Below are 24,827 nucleotides of genomic sequence, written 5' to 3' on the forward strand. Positions count from 1 at the left end.
ATGTGTGCAATGCCCCTCGACATATGTGTGAATTCATGTCAGAAGAAACGTTAGACAAAGCCAATACTTGTGTGTCGTGAGTGTGTGTGTGTGTGTGTGTGTGTGTGTGCGAGTCCAGTAATCTCTCCAGCTGAGTCTGAGTGCCTGGCTGCACCATTAGCTATGTACTCAGCAGTGTTTTCCTAGAAGAAGTGATCAATAGTCAGCGAGGGGGAGAGGGAGAGTAGACAAATGGAGTGTCCTTTGCTTCCCCTTTCCTGTCTCTTAATCACTCTCCCTCCCTCCTTTTGTTTTCTCTCTCCATCATCCCTTTCACTCGTACATCCATCGATCCCTCTGCCCCCACTCCCTCAGGTGTAACAATAGGACGCAGTGCGTGGTGGTGGCCGGGGTCGACGTCTTCCCAGACCCCTGTCCTGGAACATACAAATACCTGGAGATCCAGTATGAATGTGTCCCTTACAGTGAGTATGCATATATATTGAAACACAAATAAACGCACACATTTATAAACACACCCACAACACACAGATATATGCATGAAAGATTTAACCTGTTTTTATCTAGCTACATTGTGATGTTCTGATAACTTCTAATATGGACTGAGAGATTGATTGATGTAGAAGTTGTTGTTTTTTTTCTCAGGGTGTGCGTGTTTGTGAATTATAAATCAAAAATTGGATGGAGAAAGTAAAAAGGGAGAACTGTAGGACATTTGCATAATGTATGTGTTCTGTATGTGTGTGCGAGAATGCACGGATGCACTTGCGCATGCATGCGGCGTGTGTTTTCCTTTTCAGATTCACGCCATGGGAGTTGCTCTCTTTTCTCCACAGGAGCCTGATTGAGGGGAGGAGAGATCAGGGGAGGTGGAGGGGAGGGTAAAGGGGGAGGCTGGTGGGTGGGGAGGGATTATAGAGGAGGGGGTTATATGCTGGATCTCTTTTCTGCTTCTTCTTTCTTTTTATGTGAACTTTTAAAGTTTGTGGTGAGAATGAGTTCCAAAGTCTTTATCTGTGCAATTCTTTCTTTCTTCCTCTCTTTTTTTCTTCCTTTTTCTCTTGCTTGCTTTCTTGCTTTTCTTTACTTCTCTTCTTTCACCCTCTGACTTCTCTTTCTTTCTCTCCCTCTTTTTTTTCCTATGCTTGAGTAGAAGTGGACCAAAAAGGTAAAGACAAAATATTGTAGCATCTTGATCTCTCCTTACCCCCGACCCCCCTCTTTTCTCTCCTTCTCTTCCTCTCTCCTGCCATCTCTCTCTTCCTCCTACCCTAGGACGTTGTTTCGTAGTCATGCTGGATGTTGCCCCCTTTTTTTCATTTTCATATATTTTTTCCCCCCATTTTTATCCATCTCTCGTTGTTGAAAGCCGTCCTTTTATCCAATTTTATCCAGGTTCTGCACCTAGTTTCTCTTTGCTCTCTTTCTTTCTCTCTCCAGTTTCTTCCACTCTTCTTCCTCTCTTGCTGGTCGATCTCTCTGTCTCTTATTTCTCTCCCTTGGCTCCTCTGTGCACACACAAACAAAAACACTCCTACTAACACAAACAAACAACATTTCCTCCTTACCTCTTCTCTCTTTCACTCTATTTTCTTACAAACAAGCACATTTTTTCTTTCTTTCTGTCTTTCTCTCTTTCTGTCTTTCTCTTTCTTTCTTCTGTCTTTCTCTCTTTCTTTCTTTCTCTCTTTCTTTCTTTCTTTCTTTCTTTCTTTCTTTCTTTCTTTCTTTCTGTCTTTCTCTCTTTCTTTCTTTCTTTCTTTCTTTCTTTCTGTCTTTCTCTCTTTCTTTCTTTCTTTCTTTCTTTCTTTCTTTCTGTCTTTCTCTCTTTCTTTCTTTCTTTCTTTCTTTCTTTCTTTCTTTCTGTCTTTCTCTCTTTCTTTCTTTCTCTCTTTCTGTCTTTCTCTTTCTTTCTCTCTTTCTTTCTTTCTTTCTTTCTTTCTTTCTTTCTGTCTTTCTCTCTTTCTTTCTTTCTTTCTTTCTTTCTTTCTTTCTTTCTTTCTTTCTTTCTTACCAATCATTCCTTCCAACCATTCCTTCGTACTTGTCTGATCATCCTCTTCATGCTTATTTTCCCTTTTCTTCCCTTATAGGAAGAGCCCCTTATTTATCTTCATAGGAAAAATAAGACCAAATGTGTGTGATTGTATATCCTTCTGGATGTGTGCTTACCAAGCACTGCTTCTGTGTGTGTGTGTGTGTGTGTGTGTGTGTGTGTGTGTGTGTGTGTGTGTGTGTGTGTGTGTGTGTGTGTGTGTGTGTGTGTGTGTGTGTGTGTGTGCGTGTGTGTGTGTGTGTGTGTGTGCATGCCTATTTGCATGCCAGTGTGAGACTGTACAGTCAACATATGTGTTCATACAGTTATTGACATGTGGGTTGACCTATCGTTGTGCTTGGCGTAAAACTAACCTGCCCTCTCATTCACTTCAAGGCAACATTTAGCCCCACCTTCTGCGTCCCTGATTCTACCTCACACTCTTTTTTACTCTTTTTGCACTAACCCACACACACATGCATACACAATCAAAACAAAGCACATAAAAACTCACACACCTTTCATTGCAGTGTCCCTGTCGTATAACTCACCCCACACACACACACACACACACACACACACACACACACACACACACACACACACACACACACACACACACACACACACACACACACACACACACACACACACACACACACACACACACACACACACAGGCACACGCTAACAGTGTGTGATTTGCAACACTTTTACGTGTCTTCTGTTGCTTGCCTCTCGAGAACAGCACAGGTGTTTAATTCCCTCTCTCTCTTTCTCTTCATTCTTTTTTCTTTTTCTTGCTGCATCAACTGCATCTAATTCGATCCATCTTTCATGCATCGATCCATTTTCTCCCCGCACCTGCCTCCGCTATCTTCCCACTCTTTTCTCCCCCTTCACTTCCTTCTTTCCTTCTCCCTCGGTCTTTCTCTTTTTTTTCTCACATCCTGCTGTCTCCCCCCTTCCGAACTCCCGTCTCCCAGTTTTCGTGTGTCCCGGCTCGCTGCTCAGCATCCAGCCTGCCTCTTCTCTCCTGGAGGCGGAGCATCAGTCGGGGGCGTGGTGTAAGGACCCGCTGCAGGCTGGCGACAGGCTGTACGTCATGCCATGGACGCCATATAGGACAGAGGTGCTGTACGAGTACGCCTCCTGGGACGACTACCGCCAAAACAGAGTTACCACCACCTATAAGTGAGTCATGTCTGGGTCTCTTTGTAAAGCTAGAGAAAGGACCTTGGGCTTTGTACACTTGTGATTGGCTTTGGGAAAATTTAATTAACGATTCATCTATTCAAGCAAAGAAAAACTAAATGTTTCATTTAAAATAAAAATGATATAGTAATTCAGGGCTAATTTCACTCTCAGTTCAATAAATTAAAAATGAGTATAGAGCAACCATTACTTTCGAAATGAACAGATATAATTAAAAGCAATTTAAAACCTGGATGAAATGAAATATCTATGATAAGCGTAACCGAAAGTGAAAGTTTTAAATCTTTTAATCTTGTATTATATCATACCAATATTAATGCCATTTATGACTGTCCTTCACATTTAATATGTTAATACAAATATATATTTACTTTCGTCTATGAAAGCAGTTTGTATTGTCCAGGGCGACATGCTGTTTTGAGTTGGTATCTTTATAGTTAATTGCACTAATTGTATCTGGCCTTGGATAAAAGCTTCAGCCAAATGAAATGTAATGTCCCCCTTTTTTAGCTTTCAAATATGAATATGATTTAATCTTGCACAATGGATGCAGTACGCAAAAGCACATAATGGACATAAATGCAGAAATATTTAAAGTGATCAAAATTGTTGTTACAAAACTGTGTATTCAGTCGGCACGATAAGAATCAGATTGAGAAAAAAAAGGTTTCATGGCCGTTAAGGCTCTTTTCCTAATTAATAATATGAATAACATCCTATTAATGTAATTAATGTGAATTTGCTGCAAATTTCACATTTTACATCATTTTCTGTTCTAGGTTGCCTAGCCGTGTGGACGGTACAGGCTTCGTGGTGTATGACGGCGCTGTGTTCTACAACAAGGAGCGAACGCGCAACCTTGTCAAATATGACCTTAGGACACGCATTAAGAGCGGCGAGGCAGTGGTGGTCAATGCAAACTACCACGACACCTCGCCTTACCGCTGGGGAGGGAAGTCAGACATTGATTTGGCAGTGGACGAGAACGGCCTTTGGGTGATCTACTCCACTGAAGCCAATAACGGACGCATCGTGGTCAGCCAGGTACAGCAGGAGGAAGGAAAACAGGTCGATGATTGGAGACAGAAAAGGGAAGGAGTTTTATTACTGACTTGATGTTAATGTCTTTTTTCCTGTTGTCAGGTCAACCCGTACACCCTGCGCTTCGAGGGTACGTGGGCTACAGGATTCGACAAGCGTGGGGCGAGCAACGCCTTCATGGCCTGTGGCGTGCTCTATGCCGTGCGTTCTGTCTTCCAGGATGACGAGGGGCAGGCGGAGGGTCGGGTTGGCAGTGACATGGTGATCTATGCCTACGACACGAGCCGAGGACAGGAGCTGCCCGTTCAGATACCGTTCCCCAACCCTTACCAGTACATCTCCTCCATAGACTACAACCCCAGAGACAACCAGCTGTATGTGTGGAATAACTACTACGTGCTGAGATACCCACTGCAGTTTACCCCACCCCCGCCCACTAAAGGTTTGTGGAACAAGGTGCACTTGTGTATTCGGATCATTTTGATGAAACTAGAGAACCAACAGTGTTCCCGTCCCTCCAGGTCCTATGTCCTCTCTGATGACGACCGTGCGCTCCTACACCGCCACTGTCGCGCTGACCCCAGTGCGCCCATCCGCCTCTCACCCCATAGGCGTCATCAACAGAGGACCCTTTGACCAGCGGCCGATCACAGCCATGGTCCCTCTGACTCCACGTCCACCTCTGCGTGTCCCCATGGCCCCCGGGGGGCCCGGTCAGGTGGGCGGATGTGAAGGCCGCGTGGCACGAGGGGTGCAGTGGCCGCCAACGCTGAAGGGAGAGACGGTGGAGCGGCCCTGCCCGAAAGGGTCACTGGGTAGGTGATGCCAGTCTCTTTGCGTAGAGTGTGTGTATCTCGTTTCCCTTTGAAATGTAGTCGGATGTCCCCTCTTTGAACCTGACCTGAGATGAGAGAGAGAAGAAGAGAGGGGTTACAGTGTGAAGAGAAGCAGGGTTCAACAACTCTTCCTCTCGCTGTGCAGCTGTCTTCCTCAGCCAAGCGCTCCCTCTGACCTAAAGCTGTTTTGCAGATTATGTAGATAAGCCTGTGGTGCATTTTACCTTAACCTAATCATGCTGAATGCGTTGGAAATGATTTCAGCACCGAGGTGAGGATTCATTGGGGAATATTCTTATATTGAACCATGTTTATAACATACATACAATAAATGCATTGTCTTATAAATGGGTATAATTCTCAGAACTGGTGTGTTACAGAGCCTGTACACTTGTGAGCAATACAAAAATCTGCTGCTTAACTTAGCATTTGATCTTCTTTTAGCTTTGTACTTGTTTTCTAACAATACCTTTACTTTGGTTCAGACCCAAACTTAGCAACTTATTAAGTCTTATTAGCCAGCAATTGTTTGTTTGCATGGATGATGAATACCAAATCAGAGAAAAAAGGAAAAATCAGGTGGACTCAAACATGACTCCAAATCAAGAATGAATTCTTGCTGGTTGTATAAATCGGAATTTATTTTTGCGAACACTGTACATTAGTTTTCTCCCCACAATTTAGCCCTAACTTAATACAGATATTAAATGTGTTGAATGTGAGCTTAAATGTTTGGAAAACTAAAACAAAACCAACAGTTTTCCAGTTCTGGGCATTATACTAGGGACATGTTTTTCACAGTTATTCAAGAAACAATCTTAAACAACATGTTTGATTGTTTTATTTAATTGTAGGTGTAAAAGTGTTTTGTGGTTGCATGGTGAGGGCAGTAGATGCATGGGAGAACATGTGCAAGGAGAAACAGAAATAGGAAAGCACCTCAGGTCGCGAACCACATTTCTAAAAACTCTGCGTCACCCTGTCTGTTTCTGCAGGTATTGCTTCCTATCAGTGTGTTCAGTCTCCAGTGGGCTGGAACTCCAGAGGGCCTGACCTTTCCAACTGCACCTCTCCCTGGGTCAGCCAAATCGCACAGAAGGTGAGTCATAGACAAACAAACACACACCCAGACACACAAAAGCTGAGTAAATGCCCTGAAGCCAGTCAACAAGCAGTTCTCTCTCAAATGTCAAAATATTTGACATCACAAACCCCCCGGCCTCTCTCCAGATAAAGAGCGGAGAGAATGCAGCCAACATTGCCGGGGAGTTGGTCAACCTGACCCGGGGGCGGATCTACGCCGGTGACGTCAGCATGTCCGTCAAGCTTATTGAGCAGCTATTGGACATCCTGGACTCCCAGCTGCAGGCCCTGAGACCGGCCAATAAGGAGTCAGCGGCACGCAATTACAACAAAGTGAGTTGTGCTGTTGTCGGTGCAGAAATGTACTTGACCTTTCCTGGAAATCAGAGCGGAAATGTCAGTGATGATGATTCTAACAATAGATGTTTTCCTTCTCTTTAGCTGCAAAAGAGGGAGCGCACATGCAGAGCTTATGTTCAGGTGAGAGACGGATAGATGGACAGACGAACAGACTGATAGACAAATGGATAGAGTCAGTGGAAAGAATAAAAACACTCTGTTATTCCCTCCTTCAGGCGGTGGTTCAGACGGTTGATAACCTGTTGGGTCCCGAGGCTCTTGTGTCCTGGGCAGACATGAGCGGTGTTGACCAGTCCCGCTCAGCATCCCTGCTGTTAGACGCAGTAGAAAAAGGAGCGTTTTTATTGGCTAACAACCTCTACGAAGGCCGCTTCAGTGACAGGGCACCGAATGTTGGTACGTCTCATCTTTGTTGTGCTCTATACATCGTTTCAGAAAGTGCCAGTTCGTCTAAGCTTTTGTGTGCGTCTCTTCCTGTGTGTGCACAGATTTGGAGGTGTATGTGCTAAACACAGAGGCAGACATACAGGACCTGACGTTCCCTCACTCTTACGACAGCGACAGCATCTTGCAGATATCGGCTCAGGCTCTGCAGCAGTACAGCAACAATGGTATGTGACACACAAAAACTAATCAATAATTGATTCAGTGACAGCTCAGTTTGTAAACCATATTGAAGACTTTTGTTTGTTATTAAATGAATCTGTTCCCCCTTATTTTCTTTCTTCCTTTTTTATTGCCCTTTTTCACTTTCCTCCCAGGATTAGAATCCTCCAAATTCACAACAAATGTATACAACTACATCACAGTAATTGTGAAGCTGGATTCACGCCCCTAACTCTAACCATCGTCACTGATGACAGATTAACAGAGACATGGAAATTATGATACTAAAAGCAAAAAAATACTTGAGCAAATTTCTGACTTCCTGGAATGTAGAATTTCAGTTTTGTTCTGAAAATTGAGAGAGTGCGTTTTGTAAGATGTGCTGTCTCAGTTTTTCCTTTTGGTTTGTGGGTTGCACCGAAGGAAATCCCCATCATGTGGCAAATTCAGACATGGGCAATAGTACAAATTGAATGAAGTGCATGAATGATTAAATGTAAATCTATAAACATTAGTGTATGCCAAAGATTTATGCACGTTAAAGCTCAAACTATGAACAAAGAACTAATTTCTTTTAAAAGTCACCAGAATACAGGGTAATTGGAAAGTGTGATATTAGTGGGGCTAGTAACAGGCTGTAGAAGTTATACTAGGTTTTCTCCATCTATGTGAAATCTAAACATTAAATAAGGAAATAAATAAAGTCTAAATGTCTCATGTGTTCTTCACTTTGTCCACTTTTCCTCCACAGGCCAGGTGAAGCTGGTCCTCTCTCTCTATAAGAACCTTGGCTCCTTCCTCACCACCCAGAACTCCACTCTGCGACTGGGGCTGGGGCTGGGTCAGGGATCGGACGCCATGCGCAGGAGCCTGGTCGTTAACTCCCATGTGATCTCTGCCTCTGTGCACAGAGGGTCCAACAGAGTGTACCTCTCCGAGCCCGTGATCTTCACTCTCAGGCACCTGCAGGTCTGTCTGGAAATCAGTTTGAGAAATGAATCTGACCTTTTCTGCCGAATCTGGTCTCTAAGTGTTGTTTGTGTTTTGTGTTTGTCTCCATAGCTGGAGAACCACTTCGGCCCTAACTGCTCTTTCTGGAACGGGACGGGAGTCTCTGGGAGTGGCCGGTGGTCTACACAGGGCTGCCGACTCTTACACACCAACAACACACACACTACCTGCGCCTGCAACCACCTGTCAAGCTACGCAGTCCTCATGACATATCAGCAACCGGCTGTAAGTAACACATAACAGTGTTTAGTTCACCTTTACGGCAGACTGAAAGCAGATATACGGTTACAGTGTGTATATGAATTACATGAACTTTCTCTTATGTATTGTACAATGACTGTGTGGCGAAAAGTAGCTTTTTTACTCACCTGATGCTCCTTGGAGACTTCCGTATTTTTTATTTGACAAATATTTACATTTAGCACTGAACACAGCCATGCACTCGATATTTCCCCTGTACATTTAGCATTTGTGCACATGTATGAGTTGTCTGACTCACCTTCATGCACCCATTTGCTGTTTCACATTTGTATTCCCCTACACCGTTCTTTCCAAATGGTTGTTTAAAAATGAAACACATAAGGGGTTATATTTGCGGGTGGTAGCTGTAAAAGGAAAAGAGCGAGTGAGTGATAAATGCTGCAGGGTGTTTTGTCCTGCCATGAAATTGAATTTAGTGTTCCTGGGCAAGATGTTCTCTTTGTTGGGTGTGAATTTATTCATTTGAATAGATGTTATGTAACATGCAGGGACATGCAACCAGAGGGGAAATGCATCTAAAATGCATCTGCACATCTTCCTAAATGTGTTGTTTATGATCAGATGAATGATATCTCTGCTTCTGTCTCTCAGTTCGGGGTCGGTGTGGAGGAGCTTCTCGTCTATGTGGTCTCCTGGGTTGGCATCTCTGTAGCGCTGGTGTGTTTGGCCACCTGTCTCACCACCCTGTGCTGCCAGGGGGCGCCCTGGCACACAGACCACAGCACCATCCACTGCAACCTCTGGGCCAACCTGCTCTTCACTGAGCTGCTCTTCCTCGTTGGTGCCAACAAGACGCAATACACAGTGAGCGCTCGGACATCACTCATGTATTTTAGGAATTTTGTTTAACTGGTCTTATTTTAGACAAGTGGAGAGGAAACACCCACAATACACATTTAGGTGTTCATTTTACTAGAGTTTTTCTTTATGATCTTATAGATTTATCCTAAATTCACCAAGTTAGCATTAGATTATTTATTTAATACTAACATTTCAGTAAACGTACTTACTAATTTAAGGATACTAAATATCCTAATTAAAGTAATAAAGTAGGTTTTATGGTTATGTTTATTACTTAAAGATTGGTATCCTTTTCCACTGTAGTGTCTTGCCAAATGTACTGCATTTACTATATATTTTTCAAAATTAGTTTTGCCTGAAACTTTTAGCCTTTTCAGCCTTTTAAATTTCATTCATATCCATACTCTGCAGGTTTTTACAGAGGGGTTTGTTCATATCAGTCAGAGCCCTGATTTATATAACAATTATCTAATAAAAACATGGCAAAAATATATTTTTTAAAGGCTGGATACTAAAGAGATAACAAAAACTTCCTATGTATAAACCTTTAACTAAGTAAGAATGCTTAACCTGGCTCTACCTGAACATTTCCATCGCGATATCCATCTATCTATTTAAAATGTTTACCTTTTTCACCTAAATATTCCCTCTTCTCTGTGTAAATGTGCAGGTTGTGTGCTCCATCATTGCCGGCCTGCTGCACTTCTCGCTGCTCTCAGTGTTTTGCTGGTTGTGTCTGGAGGGAGTGGAGCTGTACCTGCTGCAGCGTGAGGTATTCGAAGGACGTAACTCAAGGAGGAAGTATTTCTACCTGTGTGGGTACTCGATTCCTGGGCTGGTGGTGGCCGTGTCTGCGGCAATAGACTTCAGAGGCTACGGCTCAGACACTGCGTACGTTGAGTAATGTGTGTGTGTGTGTGTGTGTGTGTGTGTGTGTGTGTGTGTGTGTGTGTGTTTGTGTATGTGTGTGTGTGTGTGTGTGTGTGTGTGTGTGTGTGTGTGTGTGTGTGTGTGTGTGTGTGTGTGCACGTGTGCCTACATATTTTGGGTGGAGATACATGGAGGTACTTTTCTGTGTGTATATTATTGTTTCCGCCCCTACAGTATATTGGAGTTGTTGTTTTGGAGGTTCTTATTTAACTCTTTTTTGTTGTGTTTATATCTGTGTTTGTGTGTTTATATGTGTGTTGTGTGTGTGTGTGTGTAGATGCTGGCTGCGAACAGACAATTACTTTATCTGGAGTTTCCTGGGCCCTGTGGGTGTTATCATCACGGTGAGAGTTCATGCTCTCGCACAGAAAGCAGCCTTTTCCTACATTTTGAATCATCTGTGTGTTATGACATCGTGTTCATTCATTTTTAATGATTATAACGTGAATCCGTGTTTGCTGTTTTTGTCATTTTCGGCCTCAGTTGAACCTGGTTGTCCTGGTGATGACTTTACTTAAGATGCACAGCACTGCTGCTCTGAAGCCAGACTCCAGTCGCCATGACAACCTGAGGTAAGTACAGTGTCTCATGCTGATGTGTTACGGGTGATTATGTTCAGGGCTGATTGTGTTTCAGCAGCTTCGGCTATAATCACAATCATTTTGAAAAACATGTTGAGGTTAATGTAGAAACTGAAACAGGTTGATAAAAAATGTGTTTTCACTTATGTTACTTTACGTTCTAGTTGCACGTTAATTTCTATTATATATATTTTCATCACTTTTGAAATTAATTTTAAAAATCTATATTTGTTGAGCTATAAGCAATCTGTTATGAAGGAATTTTTCCATGGCAAAAAAAAATTGCATTTTTTTTCTACACAGCAACATGTTGAATAGTTTCAAGTCAAGTATTCACAGGTTTTTAAAGACAGGAAATAAATAAAGCAGTCTTGACAGCAGCATTACATTAATGCATTTTTGGAAAGCGAAGGTCAAATCGTTTCTCCATTGTATGAATGAAAAATAAAGGGGAAATAACTGCATTCAATAAAGTGTTAGTAAAAACCAAACCAATGCAAGTGCTTGCATTTGTAGTAGTTTTTCCAATTTACACTCAGGGGTGCTTGAGGATGGTGGCATTCTGATAGATGTGTGCAGGCTCTTCTTGACCTTGGGTAGACATTTACATGAGTAACACGCACACCAGCTCTCTGTTTGCCTTGTTTAAGCTGCAATGTCAAGTCGAAGCGCATTCAAACCTTTTTCGTTCCATTTAAAGCTCAAGACCTGCGAAATCCAATTAGAAATAGCATTCTAGCAGATTTGGGTGAGTGAACTCTTGTTGAAATCACTTGTTGGAATGAAATCAAAATGTGATTTCCAGGGCGTGGGCGGTGGGCTCCCTGACGCTGCTCTTCCTGCAGAGCGTCACCTGGTCCTCAGGCCTGATGTTCCTGTGTGCTCCGTCTCTCCTCCTGGCTTACCTCTTCTCCTCCCTAAACACGGCCCAGGGTCTCCTCATCTCCATACTGCACTGCACCCTCGCCAGGAAGGTCTGTATCTGTCATTATGTAACATTATGTCTAACGTAACATCATCATTTGTGACGAAACAGTTTTGTTTGTTATTGCGTGTAGGGTCAGAAGGACTACGGCCGGTGCCTGCGCCTCTCGCAGTGCTGCGCTACGTCCACCTCAAGCTCTCCGGACTCGGTTAAAGGAGCCGCCCTGCGCTCCAACAGCCGCTACACCAGCAGCCAGAGCCGGAGAGCTACTGCTAACAGACAGGTAAATAACAACACACTGGATCTCTGAGTCTGTCTTTCTCTCTTTGCTGCATCTGAGTTTGACCTTTTCTTGATTATTTCTGTTCCAGAGTCGCATCAGGAGGATGTGGAATGACACTGTTCGCAGACAGACTGAGTCCTCTTTCATCGCTGCAGACGTGAACAACACACCCACTCTAAACAGAGGTAAGGATTTTCTTTGTTTTGAATATCAGCATTGCCCTTTTTACAGAAGCCCTGTTAAGCAGGTGTGACATGTATTTTTTAAAGATCCATTTTCAGTCTGATTTTTTCTCACAAAAAAAGTCAGAATTGTTTTCAACAGGTCCTATTATGCTGCATTTTCGGGTTTCATGTTTGTATTTTGTAACTCTAATGTTGTAGTTATCATGCTTTAATGTTCAAAAAGGTCTTTATTTTTCTCATACTACCTGTGCTGCTGCACCTCTTTTCACCCTCTGTCTGAAACCAGAGCCAGGTCTGCTGTGATTGGTGGGGATGTTAGCCTTTGCAGACCATTTAAATTAACATCTACTGTATACAACACACTACAAGAAAGGGAAAACTCCAAAAATCATAATAGGACCTCTTTAAATCTTAAATATAGGAGAGATTTTTTCTCTCACTGTCCTCTCAAGCTTCCAATCTCCTTTGTTGCTTAAGTATGTTATATTTATGTTCTCCCTCTCTCCTCAGCTGCTCTGGGAAACCACTTCCTTACAAATCCAGTGTTGCAGACTCACGCTGGAGCCTCTCCTTATGACACGATGCTCGCCCAGGGTTACAACCAACCCTTTACCTCCACAGGTACACTCCTTCAGAATGATTCCTCCTGATTTAGAGGCTTTTAACTTCTGAACAGTTTACTTGCTGTCCCTTTTATGTTGGTATCTTTTACCGTCCTTCACTTTTGGGTACTAACAGTACTTTGCAGAACTCTTAAGTCACAGTGAAAAAGGGTTACAGTTTTTTATTTTAAGGTGTACAGCTTTGCCGTTAAGGGAAGTTTCAATTCCCCATTGAAATCTTAGATAGTTTTTGACAATTTTCCATCCTACGACAATATATCAGGAAATTTAAGATTTGACATAAACGTAAATGCATTATTAAAGATTTGTGTACGGAGCAGTGCACCTAAATTAAAGACACAACTTGTAAGTGCTCTCTAATAAGCAAATCCCATATTGTCAGTTTTCAAATGTGTGGTAAGTAACAAGAAATTAGTCATTTCTTGTTACTTACCATTGACAGCTTAAATTACTTGCCAATGCCCATTTATCTTTAATGAATGAATTTTGACCCATCAATCTGGCTCTCCAGCCTGAATTTCCCTTAGTGGCCTAAGAGGTTTGCCCAGTACAGTTTGTCTGTCTTTATATCTGTTTCTGTACAATCTGAATGTTTGTAAATGAAAGCTCAACTTTCTTTGTTTTATACCTGTGTTTTCTGTTTTTTTGACTTTGAAATGTTTGTCTTTTAAATGTTTTTTGACACTTTCCCTCTCTGTCTCTCTGTCTTAACGTGGAGCAGTAGGAACCTTCAGAAACAAGCAGAGTATGAGCTCTTCTTTGTTGTGCTCACTCAAATCATTAAGCGCCACTTCCTTTTTCAATTCATAGAGCTCTGCCACTTTTGCCCACAATAACTATTCATACACCATAAAGACATGACATGAATCTATACTATTTGGCTGCATAACCCAACATTTCATCACAATATTGTTAATACCCAAATCTTTTTGGTGAAGACACACCTTCAGTAGGCACAGGAACCCTAAGCTCTGCTCATTCATTCATATGTTCACTCATGTCAAATATGAAATGTTAATCTTTGTAAGTATCCCTGTTTTCTAATTTTCTCTTCCTGTTTCCTCCAACAGAGGGTGTAGGGTCCCAGAGCCAGGAGTCCTGCGGGTTGGACAGTGTGTGTCTCAATGGAGGTTACACCCCCAACAGCTTCACCCTGCATGGGCTGGGAACCACGCCTGGGTCCCGAGCCGGAGTGGTGGGCAGCACTGACCTTCTGCGCGAGGGAGGAGTTGGGATGGGAGGTGATGACATCTCCCCCGCCCTCCTCACCCCCCACGGGGCTGCAGATCTGGGCAGTGGTGCAGGAATGCGTCATAACCTGTCGGATGCGGCGGCACTTGAAAAAATGATCATCTCAGAGCTGGTGCAGAGCAACCTGAGGCCCTCCACCGCCATGCCCGTCCCTCCTGAGCGCTACGGGAGCCTGGCGAGGCCCCACCTCCACGACAGGCCGGCTCTCACGCACACCGCCACTTTGACTCGTCACGCCCAGCCCCCCCAGGACGGGTGGGCTTCCACCATGCAGCCAAACACAAGGCACAACGGACAAGAGGGCTGGGCGCACACACGGCACCACACGCAGGATGCTGAGACACACTCCTCAACACGTGGACAAGATCATGCCACAACGCCACGCCTACAAGATGGCTGGTCACACTCACGAGGTTCTGGAGACCACGAGTCCCGCGAGCTGATTAAAGATGGGGACAGGTCGCTGCAGGGAACTCTGAGTCGCCGAGGGCTCCAGGACAGGCAGCAGGCGCGCCCCCCTGATGTTCAGGCGCGGCCGTACTCCACCCTCAGCCGTACCCCTGGTACTTTGTCTCGCCACCGCGGTACAATAGAGCCGAGCGGAGGAACAGACAGAGACAGGGACAGGGAGAGAGACAGGGAGCGTTACCGGGACAGGCCCCTCCCGCCTCCTCCTCCCCCTCCCCCGCAGGAGTCTGAGCCCCTGTACAAGGCTCTGGAGGAGCCACTGCTGATGAAGCAGAGGGAGGCCAGCGTGGAGACATGGAGAGGCTGCCAGGAGAGAGAGAAGGATGAGACATTTCTCTTAAAAAGAGACGAAATGATGGACGACTGGAGGGCAGGAAACGAGAGAGGGAGGGACGAGTCGTTCACCTCTCAAACGAGGGACGGAGAAATGGATGTATGGCGAGCTGGGATGGAGAGGGGGAGGGAGGATATGCTGGAGAAGAGAGGGGGGAGGATGGAGGTGTGGAGGGGAGGAGCAGAGACGAATCAGGAAGAGACTTTTATAACTCAGAAAAAAGATTTTACGCTTGAAGGATGGAGGGCTGGGATGGACAGAGACAAAGATGAATCCTTGTTTTTGAAGGACAGAGACGGTTGGAGAGCGGGGATTGAGCGAGAGAATGAAAAGCAGAAGGACCGAGTGCTGGACGTGTGGAGAGGAGGGATCGACGTAGACAGGGAGGAGTCTTTCTTGTTCGATGGCAAAGATGGCGGCCTTGACGGAAGGAAAAGAGGGACAGACAGAGGGTCTCTTCGTTACCATGGCGAACGAGAGGATTCTGACAGCTTCTCTCTGCCCTTGACTCCTGACCTTGATCTTGACCCTGACTCCTCACCCATCTACGCCCATGATTCAAATCCCTCTCCGCTCTACCCCGGAGACCGTCACTCGCCACCAATCAGCATCTTCCCAAGAAGCTCTCCCCCGACAAATATCTTCGTTCCTCGAGACAATAACTCGCCTCCAAACAATCTGTACTCCCGCCACTCCCCGCAGGTGTACAGCCGAAGCAGCTCCCCTCCTCGCTTCTACACCCGCACCTCCCCTCCCACACTCTCGTACCCTGACAGCAGCCCTGAAGGTCCAGAAGACATCAGCCCCACAGGCCAGCCCCAGCGGCCCGCCCTGGAACTGCCCTACAGCCTGGGGCGGCCGCCACTGGGCCCGCGTCCCAATCACCTGCAGACCTTCTACCAGCCGCCACCGCTGGCATCCAATGGAGAAGCAGCATACACAGGAGAGCCCACCTCGGAGGGAGAAGACGGACAGATGCAGCGGGTGACGAGCCTGTGACTAGGGCGGTGGTGATCGGGGCATAGAAACCAGGGATGATGCGGAAGACAGGGATAATACCAAATAATGATGATCAAACTGATGGGAATTACGATGACTATGATGATAAAGAGGACAACAAGGATGAATGCTGAAGGTAACGATGATGACAGCGATGGCTCCTCCCTGCTTCTATCTCCCGATCACCACGAGACTTCCCCCTTTTCATGTTTTGTTACTTTTCTATGACTGTGATCCATTCGAACGTCCTCCACTTCCTCTCCTCATCCTCTCTTACCCCGTAACCCTGCTGTGTCTTCCCGTCTCATCAGTGCTTATCTTTATCGGCCCATCGTCTAAGTTTCTATTGGTTCGTCGGCTGGGTGTCGCCCTTTCCTGTAGCAAGCAAACAGTGTGTCAAAGAAGCACTCGAGTGTTGCCAAAAAATCCTTTCAAAGAACATGTGCATGACTTTATAGTGGCTTTACAAGGCTACATACAGTAGGAGGAAAGTGCTGAAGTGTGTGTGTGTGTGTGTGTGTGTGTGTGTGTGTGTGTGTGTGTGTGTGTGTGTGTGTGTGTGTGTGTGTGTGTGTGTGTGTGTGTGTGTGTGTGTGTGTGTGTGTGTGTGTGTGAGCGTGAGCACAAAAGAATGCGTGCGTAGCTTGAAGAGCATGCGTGTGTGAAAGGAAGAGTGTGTGTGAGTGTGTGTATATACATCATTCTTGTATAATTAATGTATCACAGTGAAGCATTTTATCAATATCAACTGGGGGGACTCCTACACAAATCCCCTCCCATTGATTTTGAACTATTGACCAATCCCATTTCACATCAAGACCAAAACCTCCGCCGCCCCTCCCCCAACCTGCCACAAACTGTCAGTGATGGAACTCGTTGCCATGGAGTTTGACATAGCAACAGGACTCTTGAATACAGAGCCAGAGATCATATGAAACCTCAGAACTTTTCTGCGCCCCTGAGACCCCTGTACATATCGACCTCAAGTGTTCTGATTGTCTTGTATTGCTATTGAAGTTCAAGTAAACATGTGAAATAAATGTAACTGTCTTTCTCTTTGTGTGATTGTACAGAGAAAGGGAGCGTTCACAAGAACATATTCACAGTGGAAAAGGTTGGGGGTGGGAGACTGTTGATGAATTTAATAAAGAATATCAGAAAAATAAAAAGATAAAGAATACTTTTACAGACAGTGGTTGAATGTAACTAAGTATGTTTACTAAGATAACTTTCTGTACATAAAGTACTTTTACATTTTACTTATGGATGGATTACTGAACAGGCCTATCGGGCACAGGACCAGGGGCTCAAAGGTCATGCCGTTTTACCTTATTACATTTCTATTCCACAAAACTCATTTATTCTCCCCTGACAGCTGCTCTTACTTTGTAGATTTACATTTACATACACAAAGAATTATCAATTCATCGAGTATTGTTATAGTATTGTAACACAGCAGTTTGTTATTAATATATAAATATAGATTATATCTATAGATTATACAATAACATCAAAAAGTGTTATGAACAAATTGTGCGTGAAGTATTATTTCACAAACTAAACTTAGAGACCATTTTTACTTTAAAAAATCTCATTTTTATTTAATGATCTGTGTGCTCTTGGAGTGGTAAGTAGTCAACCTGCGTTAGCATTCAAACAAATCTGAGAGCTATAGTGTCCATACTTTACAAACATGGATTATATCTATTGTGGAGAAATGGTAATCTTCTATCTTGTTATTGAACAGACTGCACACAAGACGGATGCATCCTACCACATCTAAATGGTACAACATTAGGAATTTGAGTTGCCTTCTCGCTATATGTGCTTTACTCAAACACCATTACATTCACAGGGTTCATGTAAAAAAACATAACAGTAGTTCACAACTACAGTAAAACAAATATTACATGTTTTTCTGACATGTATTACATCCTACATTTCAAATCAATACTATGTTGTTATTAATACTAAGAACAAAAGTGCTTTTAAAGTATCATTCGTTGTTGTACAAAATATTTATATATTTACAGGTGAGTGGGAATGGTTGCTGTGTGTTCAGAATTCATTCTTCTCTCATCACAGGTGAGTGTACATGTGAAGCTAAAGTCAGTCTCAAGGTCAAAAGGTCAGATGCTCTGGCTGCTTACACTCGTTTTTAGCACCCGCCCTCTTCCTCTCTTCTAGTTCACAGTTTGTCTTTTCAGTCACATTCAGTATCTCCCTGTCCCTCAAAGCTTCAGTACTGAGGTATGTGGTTTGACTTCACAGGAAATGATCTCACATTCTTCATATTTCTTCCACTCTACACTACAGGCAGCAGGTGGCAGGGGTTGGTAGATGTGAGGGTTTAGCAGACAGTGTGGAGGGGCGACAATGGGCTGTCCAGGGTGTCAGTCGGAGACAGACATGAACTGGAGCCTTTAAACATGGACGAGATGTGGAAGGCCTGTGAAATACAGAAACACATGCCAAATGTTAAGACTTTAATAGACCCTGGTATGTGGACATGCCTAAAACCTAGGTAAGGTGTACTCACCACCCAGTAAGCAGTCAGGGCGCCCTGTATGTAGCCTGTGAGCACATCGGATGGGTGGTGCCTAAAGTCTGAGATGCGGGTCAGACCTGTGTAGACCGCCAGCAGAACCAGGAAGAACTGCAGAGCCGGCCTCAGCAGCCGAGCACCACGCCATGTCAACCGCGCCTGCAGGTAAAACTATATGACAAAAATGAACAACAATTTAATTTTGTGTGTAATGTCTTCATCTGTTAGTCAATAATAATATATTTTACATTGAAGTCTACCATTCAGTGGATTACAGAAAAACCTCTGTTGCAATTTTGATGACATTTTGGGAAAGGAATATATGGTGGCCATAGCGCTTGTTGACACTTGGGGATTCTAGCGTTGGACAGTGTTTTGTTTATCCACCGCTTTTGGCTAACTCTGTGCAACTCTGTGTTTCTTCATTTGAAAGTGTTTTGGAAGATTTGTGTTCTTTTTATCACCAACTTCTTTTTTAAACTGCAGCCTCTTTTCCCTAATGGAAATGTTTTGGCCCGTTGTATCAACTTTTTCGGCCACCGTAGAAGAGCATGGTTAATTGACGGCACCAATCCTATTTTTACTAAATGAAGATGGTATGTCTGCCAATGTTACTGATTTTGGATGATATTCTTACAGTAGCAATTCAGTACAGACGAATGCCATACTCACCCCTCTCTGTGCATTGTGTTTGTGTTAATTATTAACTATTTGATTGATATATAGGGGGATGGAGGAATGTAGCTTAAGTAAAACTACACAGTTGCCCTCTTTGTCCTTCTGGTGATCCAACTATGACATTGAATCTCTCTTAAAAACACTTACGTATGTGTTGAAATATCATTATAGACACAGTTTCCCAAGTTAAGGTGAAAACAGGAATTAACAGTCTTGTTGGTGCAGTGGATGTGCCTTGTTTTTCATCTTCCCTTTTTACCCTTTTTAACCAGCACACCCCCCCCACACACACACACACACACAAACACTCACATTAATATGCTGTGTGCATACATGTACATGTGCAGGCCCTTGCACAAGGACACACATAGGCTGCCATAAACACATATAAATGTGGGAGCTTGCACACACACACTGACACAATAGAGGAAAGCAGTGAGGCGGTGAGGCGAGGTCACACTCCTCCCACAGCTGAACAAAGCTGTCTCTGTTTGTCCCATTTCTCCTTTCAGCCTTTTCTTTCTCCCTCTCCTCTTTCATTCCCTCGCTTTCTGCTGCTAACTGGACTGAAGATGGCTCCCTGTTTCATTCATTCTCTCTCTGTATTTAATAGAGAGATGGTAATTGAAAATTGGAGAGATGGCAAATTGATTTTTTGCCTGTGTGTGTGTGTGTGTGTGTGTGTGTGTGTGTGTGTGTGTGTGTGTGTGTGTGTGTGTGTGTGTGTGTGTGTGTGTGTGTGTGTGTGTGTGTGTGTGTGTGTGTGTGTGTGTGTGAATGGCTAGAAATACTCACTGCTAAATAGAGCATTGTGTACATTGCAAAGGAAGCGTGGCCAGAGAAGAAGGACTTCCTAAAAAAAATAGAGAAGTTTTTAGAATAACAAAATAAAAGCATAAAACAACAAATCACATGTCCTTGAACATACAGTACACACACACACACACATACACACACACACACACACACACACACACACACACACACACACACACACACACACACACACATACACACACACACACACACACACACACACACACACACACACACCTGGCCTCCTCCTCCAACCGGTGGTCAGGTTGGCGGCAGTTCACCGTTGCAATGTAGGTTCCAGGTGTGCAGTTAAGCGACGCATAGGTGACACCGCACACAGACAGGAAGTGCGGTCGCAGCCGACCGACACTTAGCTTGGCCATGTTGGTCAGGGACTGTCCGACGAAGCAGCCAAACAGGAAGCAGCCCAGCTCCTTGTACAGACAGGACACATACAGGTTCCTCACAAAGGCCTTAGAGCTGATGCCTCTGAAACGAACCCGGTAACACTCCCCGAGGGCGATCTGCAGGAGGACATGTTGTCATAAAACATTGTCCTCAGTGTGCGAAATGAATAATGAACTGCCCGCCATGACAGGGATGTTGAGTACTCACAGTGAGGCCGGTGATGATGATGCCACCGGCGATGAGTAATTCGTCCGGTATGGCCTCTCGATGCAGATAAGGATACGTGATGCTGGGGTCCCCGCACATGAAGCCCCTCCTATAAGGACTCACTGCCTTCAGCTCACACGCAAAGAAAGGGATGGAAGCTGCACAGGAGGAAAGGGACATGATTTGTTATCACAACAATCCCCATTGGGAGTATAGACATTCCTCTTTGTGATGGGAAAGTGGAGATGATGCGTGGGAGGAGAAAGGTTACAAACTAAAGAGAAAGAGCAATTTTCTATTTGTCCAGACCTTAGTCATGTGATATAACCTAGAGTTCTGTTGCTTTGAGTTGGCAAAAAAAAAAATCCTACTAGCAGTGTTACTCTGGGGATGGTGATGTTGGTTGGTTGGTTGGTTGGTCCACTTTGGTCCAGTCTGAAATATCTCAGCTATTTAGCCCTAAACTTAAGTTTATGATCAAACCCCTGCAAAACACATGCTAATAGTTCCCATCAGCTCAGCTTCACCTAGCTAGGGCTATCTAACAAATAGTAGCATGGTAGAACTCACTACCAACACACTTAATTAAGATGTAAAAATGAACAATTTCCTGCCAAACATCAGCATACTATCAATACTGTTATTATCAGTTATATTAGCATTAAATTCAGCCAGGCAAGAACTTTGTGTAAAGAACCCACCTCTATATCAGCTCAAACTAATGGCAGCATGATCTAAATCTGATCGAAAAAAGATGGAAGTCTATAACAAAACTAATAGGAAATATGACATGGGAAAATGGAAGGAGGGTCAAACGAGAAATAGTTTTGCAGGACATTAAGGGTGGGAACTCAGACCTTTCCCTTGGAAAGCATTCAGCACTTTACAGAGACCCGGCTTGAATTGTGTGTGTGTGTGTGTGTGTGTGTGTGTGTGTGTGTGTGTGTGTGTGTGTGTGTGTGTGTGTGTGTGTGTGTGTGTTTGTGAGTGTGCGTGTACATGTGCATTTGTGAGTGTGTGAGTGTGTGTGTGTGTGTGTGTGTGTGTGTGTGTGTGTGTGTGTGTGTGTGTGTGTGTGTGTGTGTGTGTGTGTGTGTTTGTGAGTGTGCGTGTGCATGTGCGTTTGTGAGTGTGTGAGTGTGTGTGTGCGTGTGTGTGTGTGTGTGTGTGTGTGTGTGTGTGTGTGTGTGTGTGTGTGTGTGTGTGTGTGTGTGTGTTTGTGAGTGTGCGTGTGCATGTGCGTTTGTGAGTGTGTGAGTGTGTGTGTGTGTGTGTGGGTGTGTGTGTGTGTTTGTGAGTTTGAGTGTTTGTGCATTTCTGTTGATGAGAAGAGAAAGGGGCGTTGTTGTGACTTCAGCTTCAACTCTTCCCTACAAAACAAAGCAAATGCTGCAGCAGATCAGAGCCAGAACCAGCCTCACACTGTCTCTGTTTGTCTCCGCTCTCTCTCCCTGTTTTGCATGCCTGCACACACACAGTGGACAGAGGGTTGAGAGACAGAAAAAGACAGAGAATCCCTTCCTTATGCACATGTCCAACTGTTAGAATAATATTCAGACTACATCACCGTCCAGCTTTTTCCAATTAACCGACATTATATAACCCCCCTGTCACATATAGGGACCATGTGAGGGAGCAACAAGTACAGTTATGTGCGCACACACACACACACACACACACACACACACACACACACACACACACACACACACACACACACACACACACACACACACACACACACACACACACACACACACATTTATTTATTTATAACAAATACAATTCCCCCTGTCCAGGCTCTACCCTGAGAACTGGAGGTTGTCATGGAAACTGCAGAATTCCCTGGGCAATGCACAAACCAGCTGGCACGGAGCGCACGAGAGCGGGCACGAGTGGAAATCAGAGAGCCAGCATGTAGTAGGACAGAAAACTTGAAGAACTGTCTCTCTTTTTGCTGCTCATGTTCTGCAGACCCTCATCCCTGATAGGATCATCCTGCCTGAGTCTGACTGTCCTTGTTGAATAAATACAAAGGGATGGAAACAAAGCAGGACAGAGCTTCAGGTGAAGTTCACCTTAAAAAGGAAGTAATAACAAACTTCAACATAGTTCCTGTAAAGTCTTCTCTGTCTCTCCCTCTCTCTCTCCCTCTCACTCATAATTAGGACTTTAGTTATATGGTATGACTACAGAGGAACAGCATTGCATGCATCAGGTGTGTGTCACTGTGACAGTAGGTATTTTTCAATGATTCATCCAACTAATGAACCCTTGCATTAATGAAAAATAAAACATAACAAAACTGTAAAAAGTCACACATTTCATAACGCTCATGATGATCAAAGAGTGCTTGCGAGTGCCTCCAAGCAACACTTCACCTAAATATATTCACATTTATCAATACATAAGACAATAAACCAGCTAATATTTCAAACGTATGCATGGATGGACACAATAACAGAAACACCTCACTGCAGTAAACCAACAGCCTAACAATACATGACCTACAAAAAGATGTATCAGCACCTCAACGTAAACAATTTTTACTTCCAATAAGTAAATAGATATTTACAATGGAACTTTAATTATTTGATGATATGAATAAGGTTCCACAGTTTATGTTCAAGTTCACTCCCAGTCCACTTTGTACACTAAGTACTCAGCAATGTATTAAAAAATGAAACAGCATATACTTTATATTGATATTTACCCAGGAAGAGGCAGAGGAGGTCTAACCCCACCAGAAGTTTTCTTTTGGATAAAGCCGGTCCAGTTATCTCTATGAGTTTCTTCCCTGTGCCGTTCTCCATCCCCATCCCTGCTGCGGCCAGGCTGCTCTTGTTGTCCGTGAGTTTGAGCTGGAGCTCGGCGCTGGAGACGTGCACACCCGCGCTCTGCGACCCGAATTTATCCAACATGACGTTTAGCTGCAGCGTAGAAAACTTTTTTGTATGAAAAGTGTAGGAGCGTCCTTGAACTACTAATGTGCAGATCTATGGAGAGACTCTAAGCAAGTCCACGAGTTAAACAGTATTTATGATGCTCCCCACGGCACGTGTCGCCTCGCTGTCATTGTAAATTATCTTTTTTACGCATTCTTAATTTCATCACAGAGTCTGCAGGGCTCGCCCCGACTCGTTACAGAGCATCCGTCACCTGGAAGTTATGCACCGGTGCGCAGAGGGAAAACTCTGGTTGTGCAATAACCCGAGGTCCTCTCTCTCCCCCCCCCCTCTCTCTCTCTCTCTGCTCTCTCTCTCTTCTCTCTCTCTCTCTATATATACATCTCTCTCTCCCCCCTCTCTCTCCCCCCCCTCTCTCTCTATATATATACACATCTCTCTCTCTCTCTCTCTCTCTCTCTCTCTCTCTCTCTCACACTCATAATTAGGACTTTAGTTATATGGTATGACTACAGAGGAAGAGCATTGCATGCATCAGGTATGTGTCACTATGACAGTAGGTATTTTTCCATGATTCAACTTACAACTTTCCCTAAGACTTTCATTCACACAAACCCGAGTTGACCTGGGAGTAGACTTACGTTTTTAATATATTTGAAATATATTTGAGTAAATCAATGATTGGACTGAAGGCTAAAACATTGCTAGTGTGCATAGTGACCATTTATATTTCCTGATTATTACCTTTTAATGTGCACCATGGCATTAACCAACAATTAGCTAATTATTGCATACTTTAAACAGGTTTTACATTTGGAAAAAAAGTAGGCTTGATACGAATTGGGACATTTTCACTATTTTCTGTAATTTTGGAGACAAACTGATTAATCGAAATCTAGAAAACAAGTGTTGAAAATCCATTGATAAATGCTTAATAAATAGTTTTGGTTAAAACCCTCTGGATGTAACTCTTGTCAAGGCGGTTCTTCCCAACCTAACTAACTGCTTTAGAAAATGGTTCATTTTTGATTATAGGTTTATCATCTCTCTGAGTGATTAAATGACAGAATCAATAACTCACTATCATTTCTGTTCAGTTAATATGAAGGTGCATTGAAGTGGCAAACTCCATTTCAGAAAAGCAAATCAAACACTCAAGTGTCTTGAATCTGTGTCGGTGCTAAAGACCAGCAGGTGGAAACCCAACTGTCTAAATGTCTACGAGGAAATTAAATCTTGATCTATTACCTTAACATGTTCTGATTAGTTTTGTCTAACTTTAAGGACCTCTTAAAAACAGCATGATTTTAGTTTTGTAAGTTATCTTCCCATCTAGAGTTAAAAAGAAGATAAAGCAGGGTATGCTTTGGGGCGTGGCTACATTGTAATTGACAGGTTGCTGCCACAGTGTCCGGTTTGGGTGTTTTCCTTTTAGAGCC

The 24,827-nt window shown here is 43.8% G+C and overlaps 2 protein-coding genes across 2 annotated transcripts in view; one reads left to right on the top strand and one right to left on the bottom strand.

Annotated features, from left to right (window-relative positions):
* LOC134865067 (adhesion G protein-coupled receptor L1-like) overlaps positions 1-17,019 on the top strand; it is a 28,514-nt gene extending 11,495 nt beyond the window's left edge. Inside the window, exons 4-26 of the mRNA XM_063884462.1 lie at positions 355-464; positions 1,154-1,168; positions 3,022-3,229; positions 4,030-4,294; positions 4,394-4,733; positions 4,813-5,106; positions 6,123-6,226; positions 6,358-6,543; positions 6,652-6,690; positions 6,786-6,966; positions 7,059-7,181; positions 7,928-8,145; positions 8,239-8,412; positions 9,040-9,252; positions 9,920-10,140; positions 10,457-10,523; positions 10,663-10,751; positions 11,566-11,734; positions 11,819-11,968; positions 12,057-12,153; positions 12,664-12,774; positions 13,498-13,521; positions 13,847-17,019. Of these exons, the coding sequence (XP_063740532.1) occupies positions 355-464; positions 1,154-1,168; positions 3,022-3,229; positions 4,030-4,294; positions 4,394-4,733; positions 4,813-5,106; positions 6,123-6,226; positions 6,358-6,543; positions 6,652-6,690; positions 6,786-6,966; positions 7,059-7,181; positions 7,928-8,145; positions 8,239-8,412; positions 9,040-9,252; positions 9,920-10,140; positions 10,457-10,523; positions 10,663-10,751; positions 11,566-11,734; positions 11,819-11,968; positions 12,057-12,153; positions 12,664-12,774; positions 13,498-13,521; positions 13,847-15,828 (5,380 nt within the window). The 3' untranslated portion in view covers positions 15,829-17,019. The remainder of the gene's footprint in view (positions 1-354; positions 465-1,153; positions 1,169-3,021; positions 3,230-4,029; positions 4,295-4,393; positions 4,734-4,812; positions 5,107-6,122; positions 6,227-6,357; positions 6,544-6,651; positions 6,691-6,785; positions 6,967-7,058; positions 7,182-7,927; positions 8,146-8,238; positions 8,413-9,039; positions 9,253-9,919; positions 10,141-10,456; positions 10,524-10,662; positions 10,752-11,565; positions 11,735-11,818; positions 11,969-12,056; positions 12,154-12,663; positions 12,775-13,497; positions 13,522-13,846) is intronic.
* On the bottom strand, positions 16,956-23,709 carry LOC134865066 (phospholipid phosphatase 3-like). The gene is made up of 6 exons (XM_063884461.1): positions 23,196-23,709; positions 20,483-20,640; positions 20,105-20,391; positions 19,847-19,904; positions 18,368-18,544; positions 16,956-18,277 (listed from the first exon to the last, which is right to left on the bottom strand). Exons 1-6 carry the CDS (start codon positions 23,401-23,403, stop codon positions 18,179-18,181), a joined length of 987 nt encoding a protein of 328 aa, XP_063740531.1. The 5' UTR covers positions 23,404-23,709; the 3' UTR covers positions 16,956-18,178.
* Between the last annotated feature and the right edge of the window lie 1,118 nt (positions 23,710-24,827).

Source organism: Eleginops maclovinus, chromosome 5, assembly GCF_036324505.1.
Source record: "Eleginops maclovinus isolate JMC-PN-2008 ecotype Puerto Natales chromosome 5, JC_Emac_rtc_rv5, whole genome shotgun sequence".
Classification (NCBI taxonomy): Eukaryota; Metazoa; Chordata; class Actinopteri; order Perciformes; family Eleginopidae; genus Eleginops; species Eleginops maclovinus.